This window comes from Rhinolophus sinicus, chromosome 16 (genome assembly GCF_057876585.1).
Source record: "Rhinolophus sinicus isolate RSI-liver-muscle chromosome 16, RSI-T2T, whole genome shotgun sequence".
Lineage (NCBI taxonomy): Eukaryota > Metazoa > Chordata > Mammalia > Chiroptera > Rhinolophidae > Rhinolophus > Rhinolophus sinicus.
Genome location: NC_142516.1, coordinates 87,868,231 through 87,890,953, shown reverse-complemented (window position 1 = coordinate 87,890,953; position 22,723 = coordinate 87,868,231). Strand labels below are relative to the sequence as shown.

At 46.6% G+C, this 22,723-nt stretch overlaps 1 protein-coding gene across 2 annotated transcripts in view; it reads left to right on the top strand.

Annotated features, from left to right (window-relative positions):
• The window catches only part of FGF9 (fibroblast growth factor 9), a 107,557-nt gene extending 93,689 nt beyond the window's left edge, over nt 1–13,868 (top strand). Inside the window, exon 4 of one of the 2 annotated variants that reach the window (XM_074330149.2) lies at nt 13,618–13,868. In XM_074330149.2, the coding sequence (XP_074186250.1) occupies nt 13,618–13,715 (98 nt within the window). In that variant the 3' untranslated portion in view covers nt 13,716–13,868. Of the gene's footprint in view, nt 1–8,301; nt 9,916–13,617 lie in introns of those variants that run through there. The other variant, XM_074330151.2, reaches the window with a different exon arrangement.
• The last annotated feature ends 8,855 nt before the right edge of the window (nt 13,869–22,723 follow it).

The window sequence follows — 22,723 nt, the reverse complement described above, 5'->3', positions numbered from 1 at the left end:
GAGCGAGCCCTGAATGGGAAGAAAGTTGCCAGAAAGAAGAATGGGGTCCTCTCTGTGGCACACTCTCCCTACCTTACAAGTATCCTAGGACCAGACTTGGACCCTGGGTCATTTGAGGGCTGTGGAATTGGGGCACCAACAATGTGTCATCTAGTGATAAACATGGATATGCTTGGAAAGAGAAGAAGTTGGTTCACAGAGTATAGAGAAACAGTTCCTCATGAGCTCTTTATTAGACAGAAGACACAGGTACATGTAGCGGTAGTCTGAGGAATGCCACACCACAGGGAAGTCTGCCTGAAGGTGACCTCAGGAAACAGTGGTGGCCAAGGGCAAAGAGGCAAGATCAGTGCTGTGTGTGAGGCTGTGCCCATGTTTCCTGCAAGCATGGCCATCTTCCTTCAGACAGGCTCACTCCCACTAGACCCTTCAGATCAATCCAGAGCTCAGGTTAGGAAATTTAAAACCAGGGGCTCTGAAAACGGATCCCTCATCTCTATTTTCAGCAGCATCTCTTCCTCCTCCTTTCAGTTTCCCAAGGGCCTCAACCCCGATGAAGCCGTCATTTGGTAAAGGTATTAGGTGTAGGCTGTGTTAAATGATTCTGGGCTTCTAGGCAAGGACGGTAGCGCGAATGTCCACACTCGGCTCTCCTCCCTCCGGTAGCACTGCTAAGTGGACCATGAGACGATGCTGTTAAAAAAACATGTACAACCAGGTCAAAAAGAAGAGGGGAGGAGACAATGCACACTTGCACTTGGATGTGCTGTGAGGAGGTTTCCTGAGTGAGAGGAGAATTTGCAATTGAATTAATAAGAACATAGAAGTGTAAGTAAAGGGAGAGAGTGTTAAAAGTAAAATAAGTAAAGGAAAAAAGTGTTTCCAGGGAAAGCAAATCATTGTGTCAGCAAAGGAAAGTAATATAACATGGATAATCTGTGAATAGCATTTACACTGATATAAGAATATAATCTCTGAAAAGTGGTCAAAGATAAATTCCCGTATAATTGAATTGGAAAGATGGTGGAAAGGAAGTGTGTGTGTGTGTCTGCGTGTGTCTCTGTGTGTGTGTGTTTGTATGTGTGTGTGCGTGTGTCTCTGTGTGTCTGTGTGTCTGTGTATGTGTTTTTGTTTGTGTGTTTGTGTGCGTGTGTGTCTGCATGTTTGTGTGTCTGTGTGTGTTTGTGTGTCTATTTATTTCTGTGTGTGTGTGTCTGTGTGTGTGTATCTCTGTGTGCGTATGTGTGTATTTATATGTCTGTGTGTCTGTGTGTGTTTGTGTGTCTATTTCTGTGTGTGTGTGTATCTCTGTGTGTGTGTATGTGTGTGTTTGTATGTCTGTGTGTCTGTGTGTGTTTGTGTGTCTCTGTGTGTGGGTGTCTGTGTGTGTGCTTGTTTAGGGATGGGCTGAGAGTCCACAGATATATGGCCCCTTGCCTGTCTCCACACATGGACTTCGGGCTTTACAAAGGATGACTTATTTCATCTTCATGGCTTCTATGATGTAGATATCCTGTAATACCCCCATTTGATAGCTGAGGAAACTGAGGCACACATATGTGAAATAATTTGCACAAGGTTATATACACAGTTAGTAAGTGACATGGCCAGGATTCTGACTCAGGAGTTCTGGCTCCAGAATTTGTGCTGTAACCAATATGTTACATTATGTCTAAAAAAATCTTTGGTGTTGTTGATTTAAATTAAACAGAATTTTAACATTGGGCATAGGAAAGGTGGAGGGGAGGAAGAAAGTGTTCTCCTTCTTCCCACTGCCAAATCAGGGCTGGAATATACGTATAGAATCATATGATGTTTAATTAGGGCACTCATGGAATTTACCGGTGATAAACATGTATTTGGTTTCCAGCTCTTTGCAAAATGCAAGCAAGCCTTGTGCTTGTTGTCTTAGGGTTGTGTCTTGGCACTTGCTCCCAGATGGCCAGATGAGAACTTAGAAGCTGCAGGAGGAAGAGTTTAATTGAATGGCTGTAAAATTAATAGAGTCTTTCTTTAGTGCCTTCTATCTTTCTTTCTATCTCTCCCTGGTTGAGTGGGGATCAGAAATTGGACGAATATGAGAAAAACAGGAGTCTGTGAAATGCTGTATGTGATGCTGGCTGCACCCTGCTCTGAGTGGTTACACAGATTGTGTAACAGAGAGAGGGTTTAGGAAGGGAAAGGAGGATTAAAGAGAAATGCTAAGTGAGTTTGTTGGTGGCTAGAGTTCATTTTAAATAGAAATATTCATGGAGATCCATACATTTCTTTCTGTCCTCCAGCACCTAAGAACCAGAAAAACTTGGATGAAACAACTGTTTTTTTTGTTGTTTTTTTTTTTAGTATAATGGATCCAGAGAATATATATAATTTTCCTTGCACATCCACTGGATATTTAGTTGTAGAGATAGTAAATGTGATAAAACTACATAGAAGGGGGCATGGTTTGAAGTAACTAATTGGGTACATGTTGTTTAATTGTGAGGATTACATCCTTGAAAATATTAAAAACACTCATATTTTCTATCTCATATAGTCCTTATCACAGTCATGTCAGCAACTGTTTCCTGTTCTGTTTGGTGAAGGCATTAGAACTGCAGAACCAGCAGCTTTTGGGTGGAACTGATCAACTCTGTGAAAAATCTCATGTATTTTAGTTTAGACTTTTGGATGGGACCAGAGGCTAAAGGGTCGGATTGTGATCGCTGGGATGGGATGTGGCCCCAGCACTCCGCCAGAGTGGGAAGGGATGGGGCAGGGATGTCTTTATTTAGCTCTCATCGAAGACTGAGTTTTTTTATAATTTATTTTTTAAATTTATTGGGGTGACAATTGTTAGTAAAATTACATAGGTTTCAGGTGTACAATTCTGTATTACATCATCTATAAATCCCATTGTGTGTTCACCACCCAAAGTCAGTTCTCCTTCCATCACCATATATTTGATCCCCCTTACCCTCATCTCCCACCCCCCACCCCCCTTACCCTCTGGTAACCACTAGAAGACTGAGTTTTTAAAATTAACTTGGAGTTCCCTTTCTGCTCGGGCAGCAGGAAGATGCTACTGCCAGGAGTTGCAGAGGTCTCTCCCCACATTGTATGAATTTGTAGAGTATTTTTGAGCTGTTCCATATGTTGCTTGATCTTAAGTGATCTGGAGATTTCATGATGTGACAGGTGCCAAGGACCTGATATGGAGGGTGAGCTGCAGACTGTCCCCGTGGGAGGTTTTAACTCTTGAGACCAGCGGGATGCACACTTACAGGCCTAGCCAGGGGCCGACATGCTTCCGTTAGGACAGATATGGTGCCACAAAGTGGCAGTCACCTCTTCCGGAATAGCCTTCCTAGTCCCTAGGTATTGCTGCGTCGCCCCCATTCTCCTAGCACACCTCCTGGTGCTGAGGAAAGCTGCGGTTCTGTGACAGAGCACGGGCGGATCTGAGCCACCATTAGCTGTGTCCCTGGGGCTCGTGCTTCCTTGGATCAGTACCTTCATCTGTAACGTGCGCTCAGAGAGCAAGCACACGGGGGAGCAGCCCCACATGAACAGGGCCTGGGGCTCTGTAGTGTTTAACAAGCACCAGCCGGCCCGTGATGCCAGTGCTTTCCCGGGGTGCGTGGTGGAGCTGGGCTCCGCGGTACCAGGCTTCCTTTGGGAAGCATGGCTGATCGGAGTTGGTGAAAAGCATCCCTGCTTGTTTCAGATGTCGCCTCTTTGCCTCATTAATTTCACTCGCGTTTTCAACACATGCCTTCACCCTTAGAAAATCACTGTGTCAGAGGCTGGGAACATACTTTAAAGTATGATGGCGAGAAAAGTGTGGGAGAAAGCGTGTCTGGGTGGCCAGGCCGGTGTCCCACAACACATCCATCTCAGTGAAGCCTGAGACTGGAGCAATGGGCCCTGCTTGGGAGCTGCATGGGGACTTGGGCGGCTGCTCGGGGCGGGGGACACCAGCTTCCAGACCATATGGTGTCTGCTCACATGTGCAGGAGCCTGCCCCAGATTAGTGTCTGGGCTCCACGCGCAGATGGGGACACACGGAGGAGATGCTGCCTTGCTAGTCTCTGCACCCTAGGCCTCAGGGGCACTCACTGCTGAGCCCCACAGCAAAGACAGTGCCCACAACGGCGACGGGGACACGCTCCTCCCTTGGCAGGGATGGGGCAGGCCTGTCCAGTGGCTTCTATTGCCATTGAAGTGAGGCTGTATTTGGTGGCTGGTGGGGGATGGGGTAGGGGTGGTCCCTTGGAACCCACATCTCTGCCGTCCACAGGGACAGCTTTTGTGCAGACAGCTGGGAATATGTCCCCAGCGGTGCAGTCTGCGGTGGCCGTGGCAGGGTTAGTGTGCTGTGAGCTCGCACAGCGTGGCTGCTTCAGGGCCCTCAGAGCCGTGGGTGGTAGAGCATGGTTGGAGCAGGAATGGTGGGGCAGGGAGGGGACAGGCTCTGTGGGGGCACCGAGGGGCTGTGGCCCCAAACACTCCTTGGGGTTCCTTGAGAGGGGTCGTGTTTGAGGAGAGACTGGGGTTCTGGGATGGTGGTTGTTGCTGGGCTGCATTTGTAAGTTATCGTGCATTTGTGTACAGATTTATATTGAGGAGACCAATGGCAAAAGGAGACTGACAGGCAGTTGACTAAGATGACAGATACGCCTGTATAACCCAAGAACTCAGAGAATTGGAAAAACCACACAAAAAAACAAAAACAAAACAAAAAAAACAAGACAGGAATGATATATTTAGTAGAAAAATGCAAGCCAGACTTCAGAGCCGGAAATCCACTTAGACCTGTGGCCTGAGGGAAAGCACTTGTCTGGAGACAGGGTGGGGTGCACTGGGAGAAGCTGAGCAGATGGGGATCCGGGCAAGGAGCAGAAACATGTGCCAACTGGAGGAACTGTTTGTGTCACTGGCCAGGGACTCAGGGAGGTTTAGGGAGTGCTGGGCCTGGAGTGGGGCTGTGTGTGCATGTGCGTGTGAATATGTGTGTGTATGGTGTGTGTTTCTGTGTATGTGGTGTGTATATATTTATATGTGTGTGTGTGGTGTGTGTATATATGTGTGCATGGTGTATGTATATATATGTGTATATGTGTGTGGTGTGTATACATGTGTGTGATGTACACACATGCATGTACATATGCACATGTCCATATGTGTATATATAAGCACGTGTGTGTGTAGCATGTACACATGCATGTATATGTGGTGTGTGTGTGTGTACACATATGCATGTGTACATGACCATGTGTGCTTAGGCACATGTGTGGTGGAGGGTATGGCATGTACACTGGAAGATCACACCAATTCTTCTGAAACCAGGAGGGGCAACTGGAAGGACCATTGCCAGCTATGCTCGTTCTGTGGGAGCTTTAGAACTAGGCTGAAGAGTCAGAAAGCTTCCCATTGGGTAAAGTGAGTTTTGGGGACCTGTTGTCCATCTGTCTTGGTCCATGTACACGTATGTAGTTGGTATGGGACAATGCATGTCCCTCACACCAGGGACAAGGGAAGGGCTTTATGATGTAACTGTTTTGCAGCTGTTTTTGGGTGGATGGTCTTGAGTTCCATGTCAATAGGTGACCCTGGTCGTATTTTCATGACTTCAAATATCAAGTCCACTGGTTTAGTTAAAGCTGAATCAACTACTGGAATGTTGTGACTTTATCCTGGTGCTCCAAGTATTTGCCTGAATCAGCTGAGATGGCTTGGAGGTGTTGACAGATATGACAGTTCTCAGGTGGGCGACATATGCCCCCCACACGGGGCACTTGAAGACCATCAAACAGAACCAGAAATTTAGTGTTGGTAGTCAGCCAATGCGAAAGAGGTGGCAACTCTTTCTTTTAGAAGGTTGGTTGATTGCTTTTCAAGATAAATGCCACAAATGTGTCTTCTGCAGGTTCCCAAATATTTAATTTCATCTGGAAGCACATGGAGAGGAAGTGGGGGGAGTGCAAAGGTGAGGTGTGTGTGGCTCTCAGCAGCTGGGGCCGTCAGACACACTGCAATTACAGTGGCTCCTTCATCTAGGTTTTATGTGCGCCTGAGTTTTTGCCCACAGCACTCTGATAATGTCCTTGGTCAGACTGTGGGACTTCCCCAGACTTCTCACCAAGTCCATAAAACTCCCTGTTATGATGTCCTTTTTTAAAAATAAGTGTGGGAACCTGGAACTCACCTAAACAGACAGAGAGGCACAAGTGCTGTCACAGAGTCCTGACCAGGGTGGTCTAGTCCCCAGTGAATGTGTTCTGTGTTGAAGCCATGCCTCAGGAAGCAAGTGAATGGAAAGATAATGGAGACACATGGAGAGTTCACACCCCCAGTGACAGCAGAGCCCAAAACACAATTTTAAACATAGGAGGAGAGAAAAGTGTGCCGGGGTCCTTGAAGCAATCTGGCTCACCGCACCTCACACCATGCCTCGTGCATTGTGCCTAAGCACATGCCCTCTCGCGGCCAGCTGGTGCCACGCCTGCCTGGTGGGGCCCTTTGCACCACTGGCCAATAGCTCGCTTCTCACCATGAGTTTGTGGTGTTTTCCAAGGCCATGCGTTGAGGTGAGTGAATATACACATCTCTGAAGGGTGCGCTGTGACCATACTCCCCGTTGTCTGTTGCTCTTCTGCATGTTGTGTCACCCACTGTCACAGTGCCTGAAGTTCAAGACCTCCACGGTCGCTTAGAAGAAGACCATACCAGAAAAGAGTTTACCCTTTGGTTCTCGAGAATTCAACTTGAATGAGACTATCCCCGTGTGGGTTTGGGACTTCTCATGTGAAGAGCGACCCAGAGGTGGCCTTCCTTCCCAGTAGGCCTCAGGGCACGCCACGGCAGCCTCAGGGAGCACGCACACATGGTGGGTGGCTGTGCAGGGCACGAGGCGGCCTCTTTGGGTGTGCTGAGCTTGACGAGGGGAGAACTGCCCGTGGACCCTGGGGTGTCACTCATGTTCGTCATGCCAGGAGATGTGCAGTCCACGCAGGTCACTTCAGTTAGGTGCCCTGGGTCTTTCTCCTTGCAACATGGCAAGTTGCTGACATGGGGTGAGTGAAAGGTGAGTGCCACCTTCTAGAACCTTTGTCCAATCAGCCCAGCAAATCTCTGTGCTTTTTATAAGTTAATTGCTAACTTCCAAGGAAGAAAACTGTTTCTGACTTTCTGGTCTCTTATCACTCATGCTGAGCATGGCTTGGTTAAGCAGTAACTCCACTCGTCAGGCAAGCAGAATTCCCCACCCCCTCTCCCGACACCATCTCAGTGAGGGGCTCCAGAGCACTGCTAATGCACTGAGCTGGCGGGGACTCTGCTTCTCACTGTGCTCCGAGGACGCGGACACCCACAGAGGACAGCCTGTTGACGAGGGCCCAGGGTGCACTTTCCTGAGAACGCCCGCATGGAGAGGCAGCTTCATGGGCGCGGGGCCCTCCCCTGCCACCATGCTGACCCTTAGCCACGGTGGGCTGCCACTGAGTAAACACTGAAGGTTACGTGGAAGTCGGCCCTCACCTCAACTTTTCAGAAGTTTTATAAACAGCTTGCCCCTGTAGAGCCAGAGTGGCCTCGAGATGGGGTAGTGGGTAAGGTCTGAGCGCCATCCAGGCCACGGGCACAGAGGAGAAGTGGTGGCTCCCCTGTGGCTCTGTGACACAAGCGGGCGGAGGCAGTGGGCCACCTGTGTGGTGTGGCTGGGCAGTTGCCAGGAGAGCAGCCCCCGACCAGGAGGGTGTGGGCCTCTGTCCTTAAGACCCATCCAGGTCTGGACTTCGTTTTAGATGTGGCCTCAGAAACCTCAGCTTTAAATGGGGAAATTCTACGTTAAAGAGGCATGAATTAACATGTCAGCACCCAGACCGCATACTCTGAATTACAGAGTCAACTAAATAGGTGGCACCTGCAAAATCCTGAAGGTGGGGGCTCGGGAAGTGCCACCATCACCCACCTGGCTCCTGGCTATGCTGTCACCTGCGGACCCAGTGAGCACCTGTGCAGAGGGCCACCCCTCTGTTTTCTGGAGCCCGTGTTTCTCATGGTGGCTCTGTGGTCACAGGGATGATGTCTGTGTTCAGAGCTGGACCAGCATCCTTAGGGCCCTGAGCGAGCTGATGGCTGTCCCTCCCTGGCCCAAGAAACCCAAATGCAGATGCATTTCAAACCGCAAAGCAGACGTAACAGTGGCTCGAGCCAGCACTGAACTTCCCCACGAGGACAGAGGACAAGTCTCTTGCACAGTTTGAAATAGAAAATGTGAAGTTCTTTCAGAATCTTTTTTTTCTGTTCCTATTCTGCTAGTATCCTGAAGGCATGTGCACAGCCTGCCCCTTCATCACTCCCAGGAGCCAGTCACCGCCGCCTGTGTCCTAGCAAGCCCAGACCTCATCTCTGAGCACCAATGTCACCTCCTCCGCATCCAGGCGCCATGTCCACGGCCACAGCCCGGGGGATGGGCCTTCTCAGCAGGCCCCAAGCAGGACTCATGGTCTCTCCTCCAGATTTGCTCCTACGCCTGTTCTCCCTGTCTCAGGGACCCTGGGTGTCATCCTTGACACTGTCCTCTTTGTCACCCCATGCCACAAACTCCATGGTTTTCCTCCTAAACATCTCTGAGTTCCATCTCCTGTCCCTTTGCCCCGTGGCCGCTGCCCTTGTCGAGCCATCCTGAGGGCCTGCTGGACTCAGCACAGCAGCACCTCACTGGTCCTGGGCTCTGCTCCTGTCCTGGGCTCTCGTCCCGTGATGCATCCGTCCTGCGGCTCTAACCTGATGCACTTGTTCTCCCTCCACCTCCATGGCATAGCTCCCCTGTGGGCTCAGGGGGCCGCAGCCCATCTGGCTACCTGGCACGACTGTCCTGCACCCTGAGGCAGCACAGTGACCTGTGGGCCTTGGCACCTGCTTCCCCATCTATCGGGAGCAGCCTTCCCACTGTTCGCCTGACGGGGTCCCATGCAGCCTTCGTCTCCAGGAGCTCTTTGTCCAGGTCCCTCCCGGTGTCACTAAGCACCCCGCACTGTCCCCACTGCAGTGGATACCCCTGTGCCCCCACCCTGGTAGCTTCCTGGTGGCAGGTGTCGAGTGGGCCTGTTGACACTGCTTCTCAGTGCCCAGCACAACACCAGCCACCTGCTAAGTGCTCATGGTAAGTACTGGTGATCAAATGAGTGTCTCCACAAGTCATGTTTGAAGGGCACTGTTGGGAACAGGGCTGGCTTCAATTAGTAGATGGGTGATGTCTCTGGGCTCTCAGTGTGGTGGGTACGGGGCTGGGCACAGTCGGAGACGTAAGTATGACAAGAACTGTGACAGGAACACGCTTGCCAAGGCCAGCTTCCCACACTGCCTCACAGTGAGCCCCAATTTACAGTGAGGGCCAGTAACGCCACTTAGCCAGGGTCATTTGGCGGGTATAGAGGACAGATGGGCAATGGGGCCAAGCAACACCACAGACACGCTTTCTGTTCCCAGTGCTTCCAGGACCTGTCTGTAGGGTCCAAACGCAGGAGGGTATCTGATACTGGCACACTGTGCTGCAAAATCATGATCCAGGTGTAGTCCCTTTGCCCTAATGCCTATTCTAAGGATTTTATTTGTGTCAGTGGTAAGGTGCCTGCTGGGTGTGTGTGTGTGTAGTATGATTTGCAGGGTAGAGAAAGCATGGGAGGGTGATATCAATAGCATTCCGTATGTTGAGTTACTTGGTCTATTCTTCCAAATGATCACTTCAAAATGTCAATTAATTCATTCCTTCGCCAGATATGTATTAAACTGGATGCGGGAGTTGTTCTATACTCTGGGGGACAGAAAAAGACATGTATCAGGTGGTGTCCATCTGGTGGGGAGAGAGAGGCTGCCCTTCACCTACACAAAGCACAAGTCGGCACCATGCATGGGACCGACAAGTGTGGGGTCTCCCTCGTCTTTCCCTCCGTCCTCCGTGCCCCTCCCTCCCTCCTCTCTCCCTCCTTTCTCCCTCCTTCCATCCTTCCTCCCTCCCTCTTTCCCTCCTCCCTCTCTCCTTCCATCCTTCCTCCCTCCCTTTCCCTCCTCCCTCTCTCCTTCCCTTCTTCCTCCCTCCCTCTTTCTCCCCTCCTCCCTCCCTCCTCCTCCCTTCCTCCTTCCTCTCTCCTTCCCTCCTCCCTCTATCCCTCTTTCCCTCCTCCCTCCTCCTTCCCTGTCCCTCCTTCTCTGCTTCCTCCCTCCCTCTTTCCCTCTTTCCTCCCTCCTTCCTCCCTTCCTCTTTCCCTCCTCAGTCCCTCTTCCCCCTCCTCCCTCCCTCCTTCCTTTCTTCCTCCCTCCATCTTTCCCTCCTCCCTCCTTCCCTGTCCCTCCCTCCTTCTTTTCTTCCACCTCTCCCCTCCCTCCTTCCCTCCCTCTCCCTTCCTCCCTCCCTTCCTCCTTCCTTTTCCTCTCCCTCCCTTCCTTTTTTCATTCATTCTTTTCTGTCTCTTGTAAAGAGCTTTCCCTCAGAAAGCCCTCTCTTCTTTAAGTGTACTGCTTTCCTCATCCTGTGCTTTCTGCTCAGAGCCTGGGGACAGGGACCATATGCCATGACCTTTGTATCTGATGCTTAGCAGGGAGCCTGGCAGGTCTTGAGGAAACATTGGTCGAATGACTGTGTCTCTCTGATGTGGTGACACAGAACAGTGCAAGGGGCTGTCTGGGGCACTTGGTGCAGCCAGAGCAGCACCATCGTGTGTGGCACCCTCTTCCTGCTCCTTGTGGCACTCGGCGGGGACCCTTATCCACAGGCAAGCGGAGGCTCAGGCCCCCAGGGTCCCAAGGGAGCTGATGTCTTCTTGGGGTCCGACAAGGTAAAGTAGTCTTTCAAAACTAAAACTGTTGAGTGTAAGACTGGTGAGTTCTTGTGTAGTTGCTGTTTAAGAAGTTTCATCTGTCTACAATATTCACGTTCAGCTGTGGAATCTGTCACTGGCCTTGGTAAGTGCCATCCCCACAAGCATCCTGGACCAGCCTGCAGTGAGTCTCAACTGCACTGGAAATGACCAGTTCTTTTGTTTTTTCATTGTCTGGAAACCCATGTCTACTATTATCTTTTGAGTCTCTGACAACAGTAACACATTTACACTGTAGAAAATTGAGGAGCAAAAGATAAGAGAATATGAAACAATTTCATCATTGAGTGATGAAAATCATTACCACACTGGTAGAAATCTCTCTATGGACCTAAGACAGCAATCTGTGACAAGCTGAGTCTTCATTTCAGTTTCTTTTGAATTAATAGGCAGGACGTCTGTAAGAGGTCTCAGTGAAACAGTTTCCCATCGAAGCCTTCCTGCCCTAAGTTGCGAGAAGAATTTTAGAAATTAAAATGGCATGAGATGCAATTTATTGAAGCAAAATTTTTACAGTGCTTGCTGGACTTCGCTGTATAGAATGAATATTTTCTTGTCCCCATGTCCCCTGGCTGCTGAAGTCTAGACCCGTCCTCCCACGTTTGTGAAGCGGCAGCAGCAACATCAGCCAACCCCACTCGTGAGATTGGCTTACTCCATGCACATCCCCCCAAATTACTTGTACTGTGTTTGCTGAAATGACATGTCACTGAACATTTGGGTTTATGTGGTGAGGTTTAGCCAGTGGCAGCAGGAGTTGGGAAGCAGCTAGATTTGGAGGTTGACCCAGAAAGGCTGGAAGAAGATTGGTGGGGAGTGTGGGAGAAGTTTTCAGAGCACAGGGGCATGTTTGCCATGGCTGACTTGGCGTGTGACCATGGTGCTCAGAGCCTGAGTTCACGGTGTCGGTGGGCTCCGTGGGTACAGCACAAGTGTGCTGCGCGTGTTGGGTTACAGCATCCTCGCCAAAAGCAGATGGACGGGACAGCCAGTGGGCCGGTTCCCTGTTCCTGACGAGCACGGAGGCTAAGTGCATGGTCAGAGGAGTGGCCAGCTACAGCCAGATTGCAGGTGTTTCTGCCATGGTGGCCACACCAGGGACGCAAGGACCACTGAGCCTCTGCCTGGCCATCACGGCAACATCTGTTGGAAAAGAAAACAGGGACTCTGTGGACACCACTTCCCCCAGACTTGCTAAAATATGACTAAATTGCATCTAAGTGGTTAGAAACTCCTTCTGTAAAGCCCACCCCCCAGACCTCTATTTACCTCGAATGCTCCCCCATTACAAACTGGTAATATGTGAGTACACTGTGTGTTTACATCTTGGTTTCTAAATATTATGCTCCACAAAATAAACTAGCACTCCTTGGAGCAATGTCTGGTTTTGGGGCCGGGGAGGGATAATACAGGGGCGTCTGCGACAGCTGGACAGCTCGTTGTGTCAGCATGTAGGATGTGCTCACAAAGTGATGGGGACATGTCACAGGGAAATGGGGACAGACCGGAGCAGCTCTCACTGGCCAAGTGAGGGGCAATCTGAACATCAAAATGAAAGATGACAGGAAAGGTTTGTCGTTCATTGAACCCTGTGTAAGAAACCCCGAGTCCACAGTGGTGATAGGTAGATAAATGGGGAAGAAAGGAAAGCTCTTCCTTAAAGTAGAAAGTGAAAGCCTGGAGCTGGAAAGCCACCGTGTATACCCATCAGAATGAGGATGGATTCAGGCCAGAACCACTCACAATGCTGAAACTACTGAATGGAAGTTGGGAGAGGAACCAGGTACTTACATTGTCCTAAAGTCTTTCCCACAGATTGCTCATTAATTACAAAGGTGCAGATGGTAACTTTACAGTGAAGAAGCCGGGGGACCCCACATGAACCCAGCAATCCAAGCATCACCGATCACAGGACAAGCTCACTCATGCAGCTCCTGTTGTGAGCACGTAAAGCACCTCTTACCTATCATTCTTGCCCCAAACGCATGAGCTGAACCTAATGCCAGCTGAGGGACAACAGGCCTGAAATCTTCAAATGTGCCAATGTTGTGAAAGAGCAGGAAAGGTGGAGGAACTTTCTAGAATCAACGGGATTAAAGAGGCATGACAACTAAGTGCAATGCATGGTCCTACACTGAATTCTGGATTGGGGTAAAACTGATGTACCAGATGGTATTGGAACAACTGGTGAAATCTAAATATGGGCTGTGGATGATACAACCCTATCAAATAAAGTTAACTTTTCTGAGCTTTGAATTGTTTATTGTAATGGAAGAGAGTGTCCTTGTCTTTGGAAAATGCGTGATGAAGGGGTTTCGGGTGAAGAGGCAGAGATCAGCAACCCACTGTCCAAAGGTTCAGGAAAAATATAATGGCTATGTTATGTGGTATATAACATATAAAAATATGAAAACATTTTTTTCTGCTACCTTTTTTTTGAGGATTACCTGTTTTATTTCTCCACTGCTTTCTGATAAATAGTAACATTTCTTCTGCTTTCCAGGCAGCAAATGAATATATGTAGAAGGGAAATGATAAAGCAAAAGTGGAAAAGTGTTAAATTGTGAACCTGAGTAAAGGGTGTGTGGCAGTCCTTGGTACTATTTTTGCAACTTGTATGAAATTATTTCCAAGTGAAAGGTTAAAAGCCAAAGAAGTGACTGAGCACCACAGTTCAGGGGGAGGTAAGTAAGAAAGTCAACTTACGTCTCAGCCCATCTCTTCTGTTCTCTAATGTTCCACCTTCTCCTTCCAGAGCCCGAAGTGACCCTGTTGCCTCGTGTTCCTGCAGCCTTTGCAGGTGGCCACCTCCTGTGCCTCGTCCTGCCGTGTCCGCCTTTGTTTTGGTTCTGACGTTGCTTTGGTGCCTGTCCTCCTACTCAGTCAGTGACTCCAGGTGAGAGACTCGGCCAGCTGCCCTCCTCCCCCGCTTGCTTCCTGCCATGTGTCCTGTTGTGTGGTTGTCACCTTCCTTCCATGCTCTGGGCATGTGCAGTCAGGCTGCATGGCACTGACCCACTGCTTGAGGGGCAGGCCTTTTATTTTGCCCAGAAACTGCCATTTAGTTGGGACAGGATTGGCTTCCTCTGGAATAACCAGACACCAAGGCTTTCCTCTTTCTCCAACTTATGTCCTCAAAAAATGTCCTTCACATTGAGGTATGTGGCAGGTCTCCAAACTTCAAAGGCCACCAGAGTCTGGAAGAATGTGTGCTGTCGTACTTTCTTTTCAACCCCCGCCCCCACCTGGCTTCTGTTGCCTGTGGCCCGATCGTAGGCCTATGTTCTGTGACATCATTGAGTGGCTGTGACATCAACTAGGTTAAAACAACACCAGGGGTCATCATGTGATCGATAATGAGAACTCTCTCACACTGAGGGAATGTGGTCATCGCAGCAGTCAGACAACTTACAAAAAGACAGTCACTGAGCAAAACCTGGGAGACACCAAGTTTTGGTTTACGTGCCTAGTGGGCGTTGGTTCTCATGCCAGGATCTCTTTGTCCTTTTGTTTTTTAAATTAAAAAAAAAAATTTTTCACTTACAGTTGACATTCAATATTATATTAATTTCAGGTGTACAGTGTAGTGGTTAGACATTTATATACAGAGGGTGCCAAAAAAATGTATACATACTAAGAAAGGAAAACTTAAAATTGTAATACTCGATATATGCCGATGACAAAAGATGAATACAAGTCATATTTGACATCTGCAATTACAAGAGGTGCTCGGAGTGGTTACCATCAGCGTCCAGATGCTTTTGATTATGGCAAACTAATGCTTGAGCACCGTTGACCAAAGTGTCCACTTGTATATGTTTTTTGGCAACCCCAGTAGTTTATGAAGTTATCCCCCTGGCACTATAGATTTATTAAAATATTATTGACTATATTCCCAAAGCTGTACTTTACATCCCCATAACTATTTTGTAACTACCAATTTGTACTTAATCCCTTCACCTTTCTCACCCAGCCCTCAGCCCCCTCACACCTGGTAACCATCAGTTTCTTCTCTGTATCTGAGTTTGTTTCTGTTTTGTTTGTTTCTTTTGTTCTTTAGATCCCACTTATTAGTCAAATCATGTGACATTTGTCTTTTGCTGTCTGACTTACACTCTGCACAATACCCTCTAGGTCCATCCGTGTTGTCTCAGATGGCAAGATTTCCTTCATTTTCATGGCTGAGTATTATTCCACTGCATATATGTACCACCTCTTCTTTATTCATTCATTCACCGACGGACAACCAGGCTGCCTCCACATCTTGGCCGTTGTAAACAGTGTTGCAATGAACATATGGATGAGCATGTCCCCTTGAAATAGTGTTTTGGGTTTGTTCGGATAAATACCCAGAAGTGGGATTACTGGGTCCCTTGTCTTTGTTTTAAAGTCTATTTTGTGTAGTATAAGTATTGCTACCCCAGGTTTTTGTTTGTTTCTATTTTCATGAAATATCTTTTTCCATCCCTTTACTTTCAGTCTGTGTCTTTCAATCTGAAGTGAGTCTCTTGTAGGCAGCATATGTAAGGGTCTTGTTTTCTTGTCCATTCAACCACCCTATCTTTTGATTGGAGCACTTAATCCATTTACATTAAAAGTAATTGTTAATAGATATATAGTTATTGCCGTTTTATTATTCATATTTTTTTATTTTTTGGTCTTAAAGAAATCCCTCTAAGATTCCTTGTAATACTGGTTTGGTGGTGATGATCTCCTTTAGCTTTTTTTTTTTGTCTGGGAAGCTTCTTATTTGTCCTTCGATTCTAAATGATGGCTTTGCTGGGTAGAGTAATCTTGGTTGTAGGACCTTGGTTTTCAGCACTTTGAATATTTCCTGCCAGTCTCTTCTGACCTGCAAAGTATTTGTTGAGAAATCAACGGAGAGTCTCATGGGAGCTCCTTTGTAGGTAACTAAGTGCTTTTCTCTTCCTGATTTTAAGATTCTCTCTTTGTTTTTAACTTTTGGCATTGTAATTATGACATGTCTTGGTGTGGGCCTCTTTGGGTTCATCTTGTTTGGGACTCTCTCTGCTTCCTGGGCTTGAATATCCATTTCCTTCATCATATTAGGGAAGTTTTTCATCATTATTTCTTCAAATAGGTTTTCAATTCCTTGCTGTCTCTCTTCTCCTTCTGGTACCCCTATGATGTGAATGTTGTTATGTTTGATGTTGTTCCAGAGGCCCCTTGCACTTTCATTTTTTTGGATTCTTTTTTCTTTTTGCTATTCTGATGGTTTGTTTTTTATTACCTTATCTTCTCAATTGCTGATTTGATCCTCTGCTTCATCTAATTTACTGTTGATTCCCTGTAATGTATTCTTCATTTCAGTTATTGTAGTCTTTATTTCTGACTGGTTCTTTTTTACATTTTCTATGTCCATTTTTTAAATTTCCTATCTCTTTGTTGAAGTTCTCCCTGAGATCACTGAGCATCCTTATAACCAGTGTTTGGAACTCTGTGTCTGGTAGATTACTTGTCTCCATTTTGCTTAGTTCTTTTTCTGGAGCTTTCTTCTGTTCTTTTATTTGGGAGATGTTTCTTTGTCTCCCCATTTTGGCTGCCTCCCTGTGTTAGTTTCTATGCATTAGGTAGGGCTGCTGTGTCTCCCGGTCTTAGTAGAGTGGCCTTATGTAGTAAGTATGCTGTGGGGCTCAGTGGCACAGTCTTCCTGGTCACCTGAGCCATGCACTCCAGGTGTGTCTTTTGTGTGGGTTTTGTGTTCCCTTCTCTTGTAGTTGAGCCTTGGTAGCTGTTTGCATGTCAATGGGCGGGATTGACCCTTGGGCCCATTTGTTGTGAGGACTGGCCATGACTATAGTGGAGGAGTTGTGGTGCAGGGGCTGACCCTAAAGGGCATGATCTGACTCAGCAGGGATCTGGTGACTGCCCAATCTGCTCCTTAGGTGTGTTGTCCTTGGAAACAGCCTGCACCATGCTTGGAGGTGCCTCAAGATGCCAAGCCATGAATCAGGGCTGGCTGCAATTAGTGCTAGGCTTAGGACTGCTCAGCCAGAGGTATCAGACATGCTCAAGCCAAATGCTGCTTGTCTGGGTTCCACTGGAAGTGGCTTGGGTGTACCTGAAGGGGTATGGGGGCATGGTCTCAGGGAATCCCTAGGGTAGGGTGGATGAAAGGTGTTAGCCAGCATGATGGAGATTCAGATATGGCAGCTGCCTGTGTCTGCATGCAAGGAAGAGGGAGAGCTCAACAAAGAAGCAATGGTTTCCACCAGCTCCTCTGTTTGGGAGAAAGCTGCCCCTCCAGCCCCGTCCTGAAGCCTGATAACTCAGTTCCATACCACCGTACGTCCCTATCAAATCTCTAGCTGTTGCTGTAGTGCTGGAACTCAGAACCTGTGATTCCATCATTGAGTAAGTCTGTGCATGGGCCGTTTAAGAGGAGCGCCTAGGAATCCAGCCACCGTCTGTCTCACTCAGCCACAATCTCCACTGGTTTTCACAACCAGAACTCATGGGTTCCAGAACTCAACCCTGGAACCCTGGGCTGGGAAGGGACTGGGACTCCTTGCTTCTCTGGGGGTCCTCCGCAGCTGAGATATCCCTCCCAATTTTTAATGGTCACATGCTGATGTGGGACCAGCCTGGTCTGTATCACTGTCCCTCCAACCAGTCGCAAAGTAGCTTCTTCTGTATGTCCTTAGTGGTAGGACTAGGTTCAGCAAGATTTCAGGTGATTCTCTGTGATGGGTCTGTAGTTTTGATGTGGTCATGAGAGAAGGTAAGCACAGTGATTACCTACTGTGCCATCTTGACCAGCTATCTCATTGTGATTTTGATTTGCATCTCCCTGATGATTAGTGACGTTGAGCATCATTTCATGTGTCTCTTGGCCATCTGTATGTCTTCTTTTTTTTGTTCTTTTTAAAACCTTGTGCTGGGAAGGGGAGTTTGATGGAGCTTGTAGAGCTTTTAAGAGTTGGTTAACCTGTGTGATTGTTGCACCTGGGAGCAGGGGTGTGTATGGCTTCTGTGACACTTTGGTCTGAGGTGAGTGTCCAGGACGGGGTGCTTGTGCAGTGCCCACTCCACTTTCTGTGCATGGCATGGGTGTTCATAGTGCCACCCAAGCCTTTCCTTTCCAGACACTTTGCTTTCATATTTTGAATCTACATTCACAAAGTGGTTATTGTAACCACTTGTGAAAGGTCACTCATCCTTGCTGAAAATTAAGTCCTGTTGTGCTTGCATCTGGTAGTGGGAAATGTCATGGACAGCAGCTGATGGGTCCGAGTCCTTATTTGTGTCCTCATGTCTCCCACTGCCCCCATTTTTATTTAGTATAATGATAAGTAAGTAGGTAGTTTTCAGAGTATAAGAGCTCTACTTTTGTCCTTCACCAAAACAGGGACCAGTTGCTGAAAAGCATACAGGTATTTGCAAATGCCTGCCTTTTGAAAACAATGTTATGGTAAAATGGGACAAATTGCCCTTTAAAGCAAATGTGACCACTATAAGCAACTCAGCTTTGCTAATTTCTTCCGTGTAGCCTTGACCTTGATTGGCTGAGATAATGTGATTTATAACATGAGTGGTGCCTTGAGGGCAAAAACTATGTCATACATGTTCTAAGACATAAATTATGTAACATTTGTATTAAATAAATTAGAAAGTTTATATATATGGTTAGTTGCTTAATAGAATTGTATTTTACAATATGTTCATAGAATGTATCTTTGCTATATTATGATTCTTAAATTATCCTTTAAAAGTTAATTTAAAAATGAAAGTAATATAAGCCCAAGGTTGAAAAAATAAAACAAAGCGTATCAGGACCTCTAATAAGAAGCAGTGGTTCCTGGCCCGCCCTCCTCAGGAGCCTCTACTTGAGTCTCAGTTGTTTCTTCTGTGAGGTATTGCCAACTCCTAAATATCATGTTTGTACTGTATTTTGACGGGGAAGATAAGGATTTAGGTAATGTACACGTCTCCTCACCTTCCTCCCAATATCTTAATATGGCCAGAACACACCTTCATTGTCGGATGCTTTGTAAGTGTAAGAAGTATAAGTAGACCTTAGCGTGTACTTTTATTAAGTACTGTGTTTATGTCAGCTTTTAATTTTGCACTCAGCCCCAGGATTCCTTACATAATTTTTAGGGATCCTTGTTTAAAAGTTATTATGAATATTGAAAGAGCATTAAACCGTGCCTGAGGCCCTGCAGACATGGGGCTCTGTGTGACGGCCAGGTCGCACGTCCTAGGGCTGCCCCTGTTTGCACCCTGGTGTTTGCACCCTGACTTCTCCTTCAGCTCTTTTTTCTCGTTTGCCTCTTAACTTCTGTCATTTCTTTCTTACTTCTAAAAATATCAAGATTAATAATGTTTTAATCTTGTTCTGTATAAATATCTCATCCATTCATTCTCTATAGGTTAAGTATCTAAGTTGAAAATTAATATACACGTAGTTCATTGTTGTGAATATGCAAATACTATTCAAAGCAGAACCAAATAAAGCCCTATATTTTCTTTCTTGTTCATCCTTTTGTTTTTTTTTACTGGAGTTTCTTACTTCTTTTACTTTTGTCCTTTTGCCTTTATCACATTCTCAGTTTTAACCAAATTTTCCCAATCTATGTAATCACCTGTTCAGTCTAATTTTCCCTGGACACCTCCCCCAACCCCAAATGAAGGGGCACTTTGTTGGGGGACTTCTGTGTACTGGAATATATCGTCCTTTCTCCTGCAGTGGTCAGATGTTTCAGGGTGAAGTTCTAGACGTTTTTGCCTGGAGATATTTTCCTGCTTGGAAATCAAAGTATGTGGAATTGAGTCCTCCTTAAAATAACTTCCAATCATTTCCTCATTTTCCTCCCCAGAACTCTCCCCTCTATCCTCTGCTTTCCTGGTTTGACTGCACAGATGCTCCCCAACTTACAATGGCGTTACATCCTGATAAACCTATTGTAAGTTGAAAATATCGTAAGTTGAAAATGTTTTGGATACATCTAACCTCCAGATGTCCCAGCTGAGCCCAGCCCACCTTACATGTGCTCACTTGCATTAGCTGGCACTTGGGCAGAATCACCTGGCTACCTCTGCCCAGCATTGTGGGAGGGTCGTACTGCAGATTCTGGGGTGCCTGGCACCATCATGAATCAATGCTTTGTGAGTTGGGGGCCATCTGCTCTGATTCCTAGGCACTATCCTTCTCAGTCCTGATATTTCTGGAGTTCTGCCTGGGTGACCACCCTCCTGAGCTCGGTGGCTCACATGCTCTCTTTCTTGTTTGTGGTGCCGTGTGCTGGCCTGTCAGTTCACCTTCTTCACTGCTTCTCACTCCTCTAAATTTGCTGCACTCTCTCCTCCCTCTCCTTTCCTGCATCATTGTTGGTTTATAATCCCTTCATTTCTTTACTGTCAATTTAGGTGAGGTCTTGAAGCTGGAAGATGCCACCTACCATGTTTTTGGGGAACTTTTTAATCTTTCTTTCAAGGGCCCATGGCATCTGAGTATGCTGAAGACAGTATTGTCCAGTATGTGTCACCTCCTACCACGCAAACACTACTTCACTTTCATGACACCTCTCACTTTGTGCAGTTGGAGAAAAGTCAATGTAAATGTATATGGGAAAAGCCCGGTTTATATAATATCTGTCTGTGTATCTGTGTACATATGTACTATCATTGCATAGGAAACCCACTTATGTGTATGAGGGGGAATGGTGCGAATGGGTGCAGACTATTCATGGAGTTTCAGAGAAAAGGTAAATATGTTCAACTTTGGAATGGATAGAGGAGTTTTTATTGTTCTTTTTAATCAGCAGAGAGTTTAAATTTTTTAAAAATTTAAAAACGTTGCTTTACAACCAACCAACCAACCAACCAAACAACCAAACAACAAAAAACCAAACAAACTCATAGACACAGACAACAGTTTAGTGGTTACCATAGGGGAAGGGAGTGGGTAGAGGATGAAGAGGGTAGAGGGGTCCAATTCTGTGGTGACAGAAGGAGGCTAGACTCTGGGTGATGAGCATACAGTGCAACATACAGGTGATGTGTTATCGAATTGTTCACTTGAAACTTATATAATGTGAACTAATGTCACCCCAATAAACTTAATAAAAACAACAATAACAATAACAGAACAAAAAACAAAACAAAACATGGCGTTAGACATATTTTCAAAGTCATCAGACACCATATCTTTTTATTATTTTAAAACCTATTTATGGCTGGTTGACATCTACCTTTATTCAACCACATAAATAGATTGTTTAGTAAAGTACTTTTTTTTTTTTTTTTTTTTTTTTTTTTTAAATCCAGGCTTTGGGGCAAATGCTGTGAAAGTGACAGCATTTGGTGGATTGCACTGTCCGTCTTGCCTTGTTGCTGTAGCAGTCCCATGAGCCATTTCAGCAGCTCAACACAGCTCCTTCTTCTGCTGGCAGAGCCTCCTAATGTGGGTTTGGACATTAGCCTAGGAGGCATTTTGAAGGTTTCAGAGACCTTGTTAACACCTCACGTAACTTAGTCTGTAGCATTTCAGTAATTTTCACATAGAGATTTTTACTTTCAAGGAAAGCAGTATGGCTAGCAGCTCCTGGAGGCCCCTCTCAGCCTCTCTTATAATTGTCCAGCAGGCAGTGGTGACAGTTAGCAAGTATTCTGGAGCACTTGTACACGAGGCTCATGTTGGGACTATGAGGGAATAGCTGTGAGTTTGGAACTGTGTGGACCGTGATAATGCCCACGGACACTTGATACGCCAACTGCAGACAGAGGCTAAACAGGCCCATTGAATACTGCACAGGAGCAGATAGGAACTAATTAGAGGAGTGTGATTGGCTAGCTAAAAAACCTGTTAGCAGCATGCTTTAATAAAACAACCTAATAAAAACAACAACAACAACAGCAACAACAACAATAACAGACCAAAAAAACAAAACAAAACATGGCTTTTGTTTTGAAACAAACATACAGCACTTAAAGGGGTCAGGCAGTATGTGAACATCTCATTGAATCATCAGCATTTGACAAAGGCCTTTACACATCTACAATTTACCCATGAGGAAACTGAAGCTCAGGGAGGCTGTAGAGAGAGCCTTCTGTGATTAGCACGAGGCAGAGTTCGCTGCCATTAGTGAGCCCAGTATATTCATGACATCTTGCCCCCTCCCACTCTGTCTGCCACCTTTGTTTGGTCTGTTCTTTTTGCCTGGAACACTTTTACTCAGTGACATTCAAGTCCTTTTTAAGTCGTAGCATCAGCAGCGGTCTGCACGCATCAGTCTGCACGCATATCATGATCTCAGCCAGTGTTAGTTTCCTGCTTCCATTTTCCACAAGAACTTCCCCAGCTTCCAGTGTGGTGGTAGCCTTTCTCCTAGTCCCTGTCCCACTCCGCTTGTATCTCCTTGCTGCTCACCATTGTTTATGTGCACGTCTGTGTTCTCCACCGCAGTGCACGCTGTCTGAGGTCAACAGATGCGTTCCACTTTCTTTTTATGCAATCCACAGAGGCCAATATAGTGTCTTCTACTTAGCCCTGAGGTGAATCGGATGGGCTCATGTTAAGGCAGGACTGGACCATCCTCAGTGTGGGCTGATCTTTATAACACTGTAACATAAGTAGGGGTCTTGTATAGACATCATTTATGCCTTTTTTTTTTCTAACCAGTCAGTTTTCTGGGGAACATAGAAGACTCTAAAAAAGCTATAAGACTGTTCAGAAAAAGTAAGTGAATGTTTACTACATTATAAGATATTGGAAGACACGGCCATTTGTTATTTATCTTTAGGCCCCAATCAGCAGCTGCCCATTGCCTTTCACATACAGTTTGAATTAATTAAAAGTATGTTGACTAGTAAGCCAAGGACAAAGGTGTCCCACACAC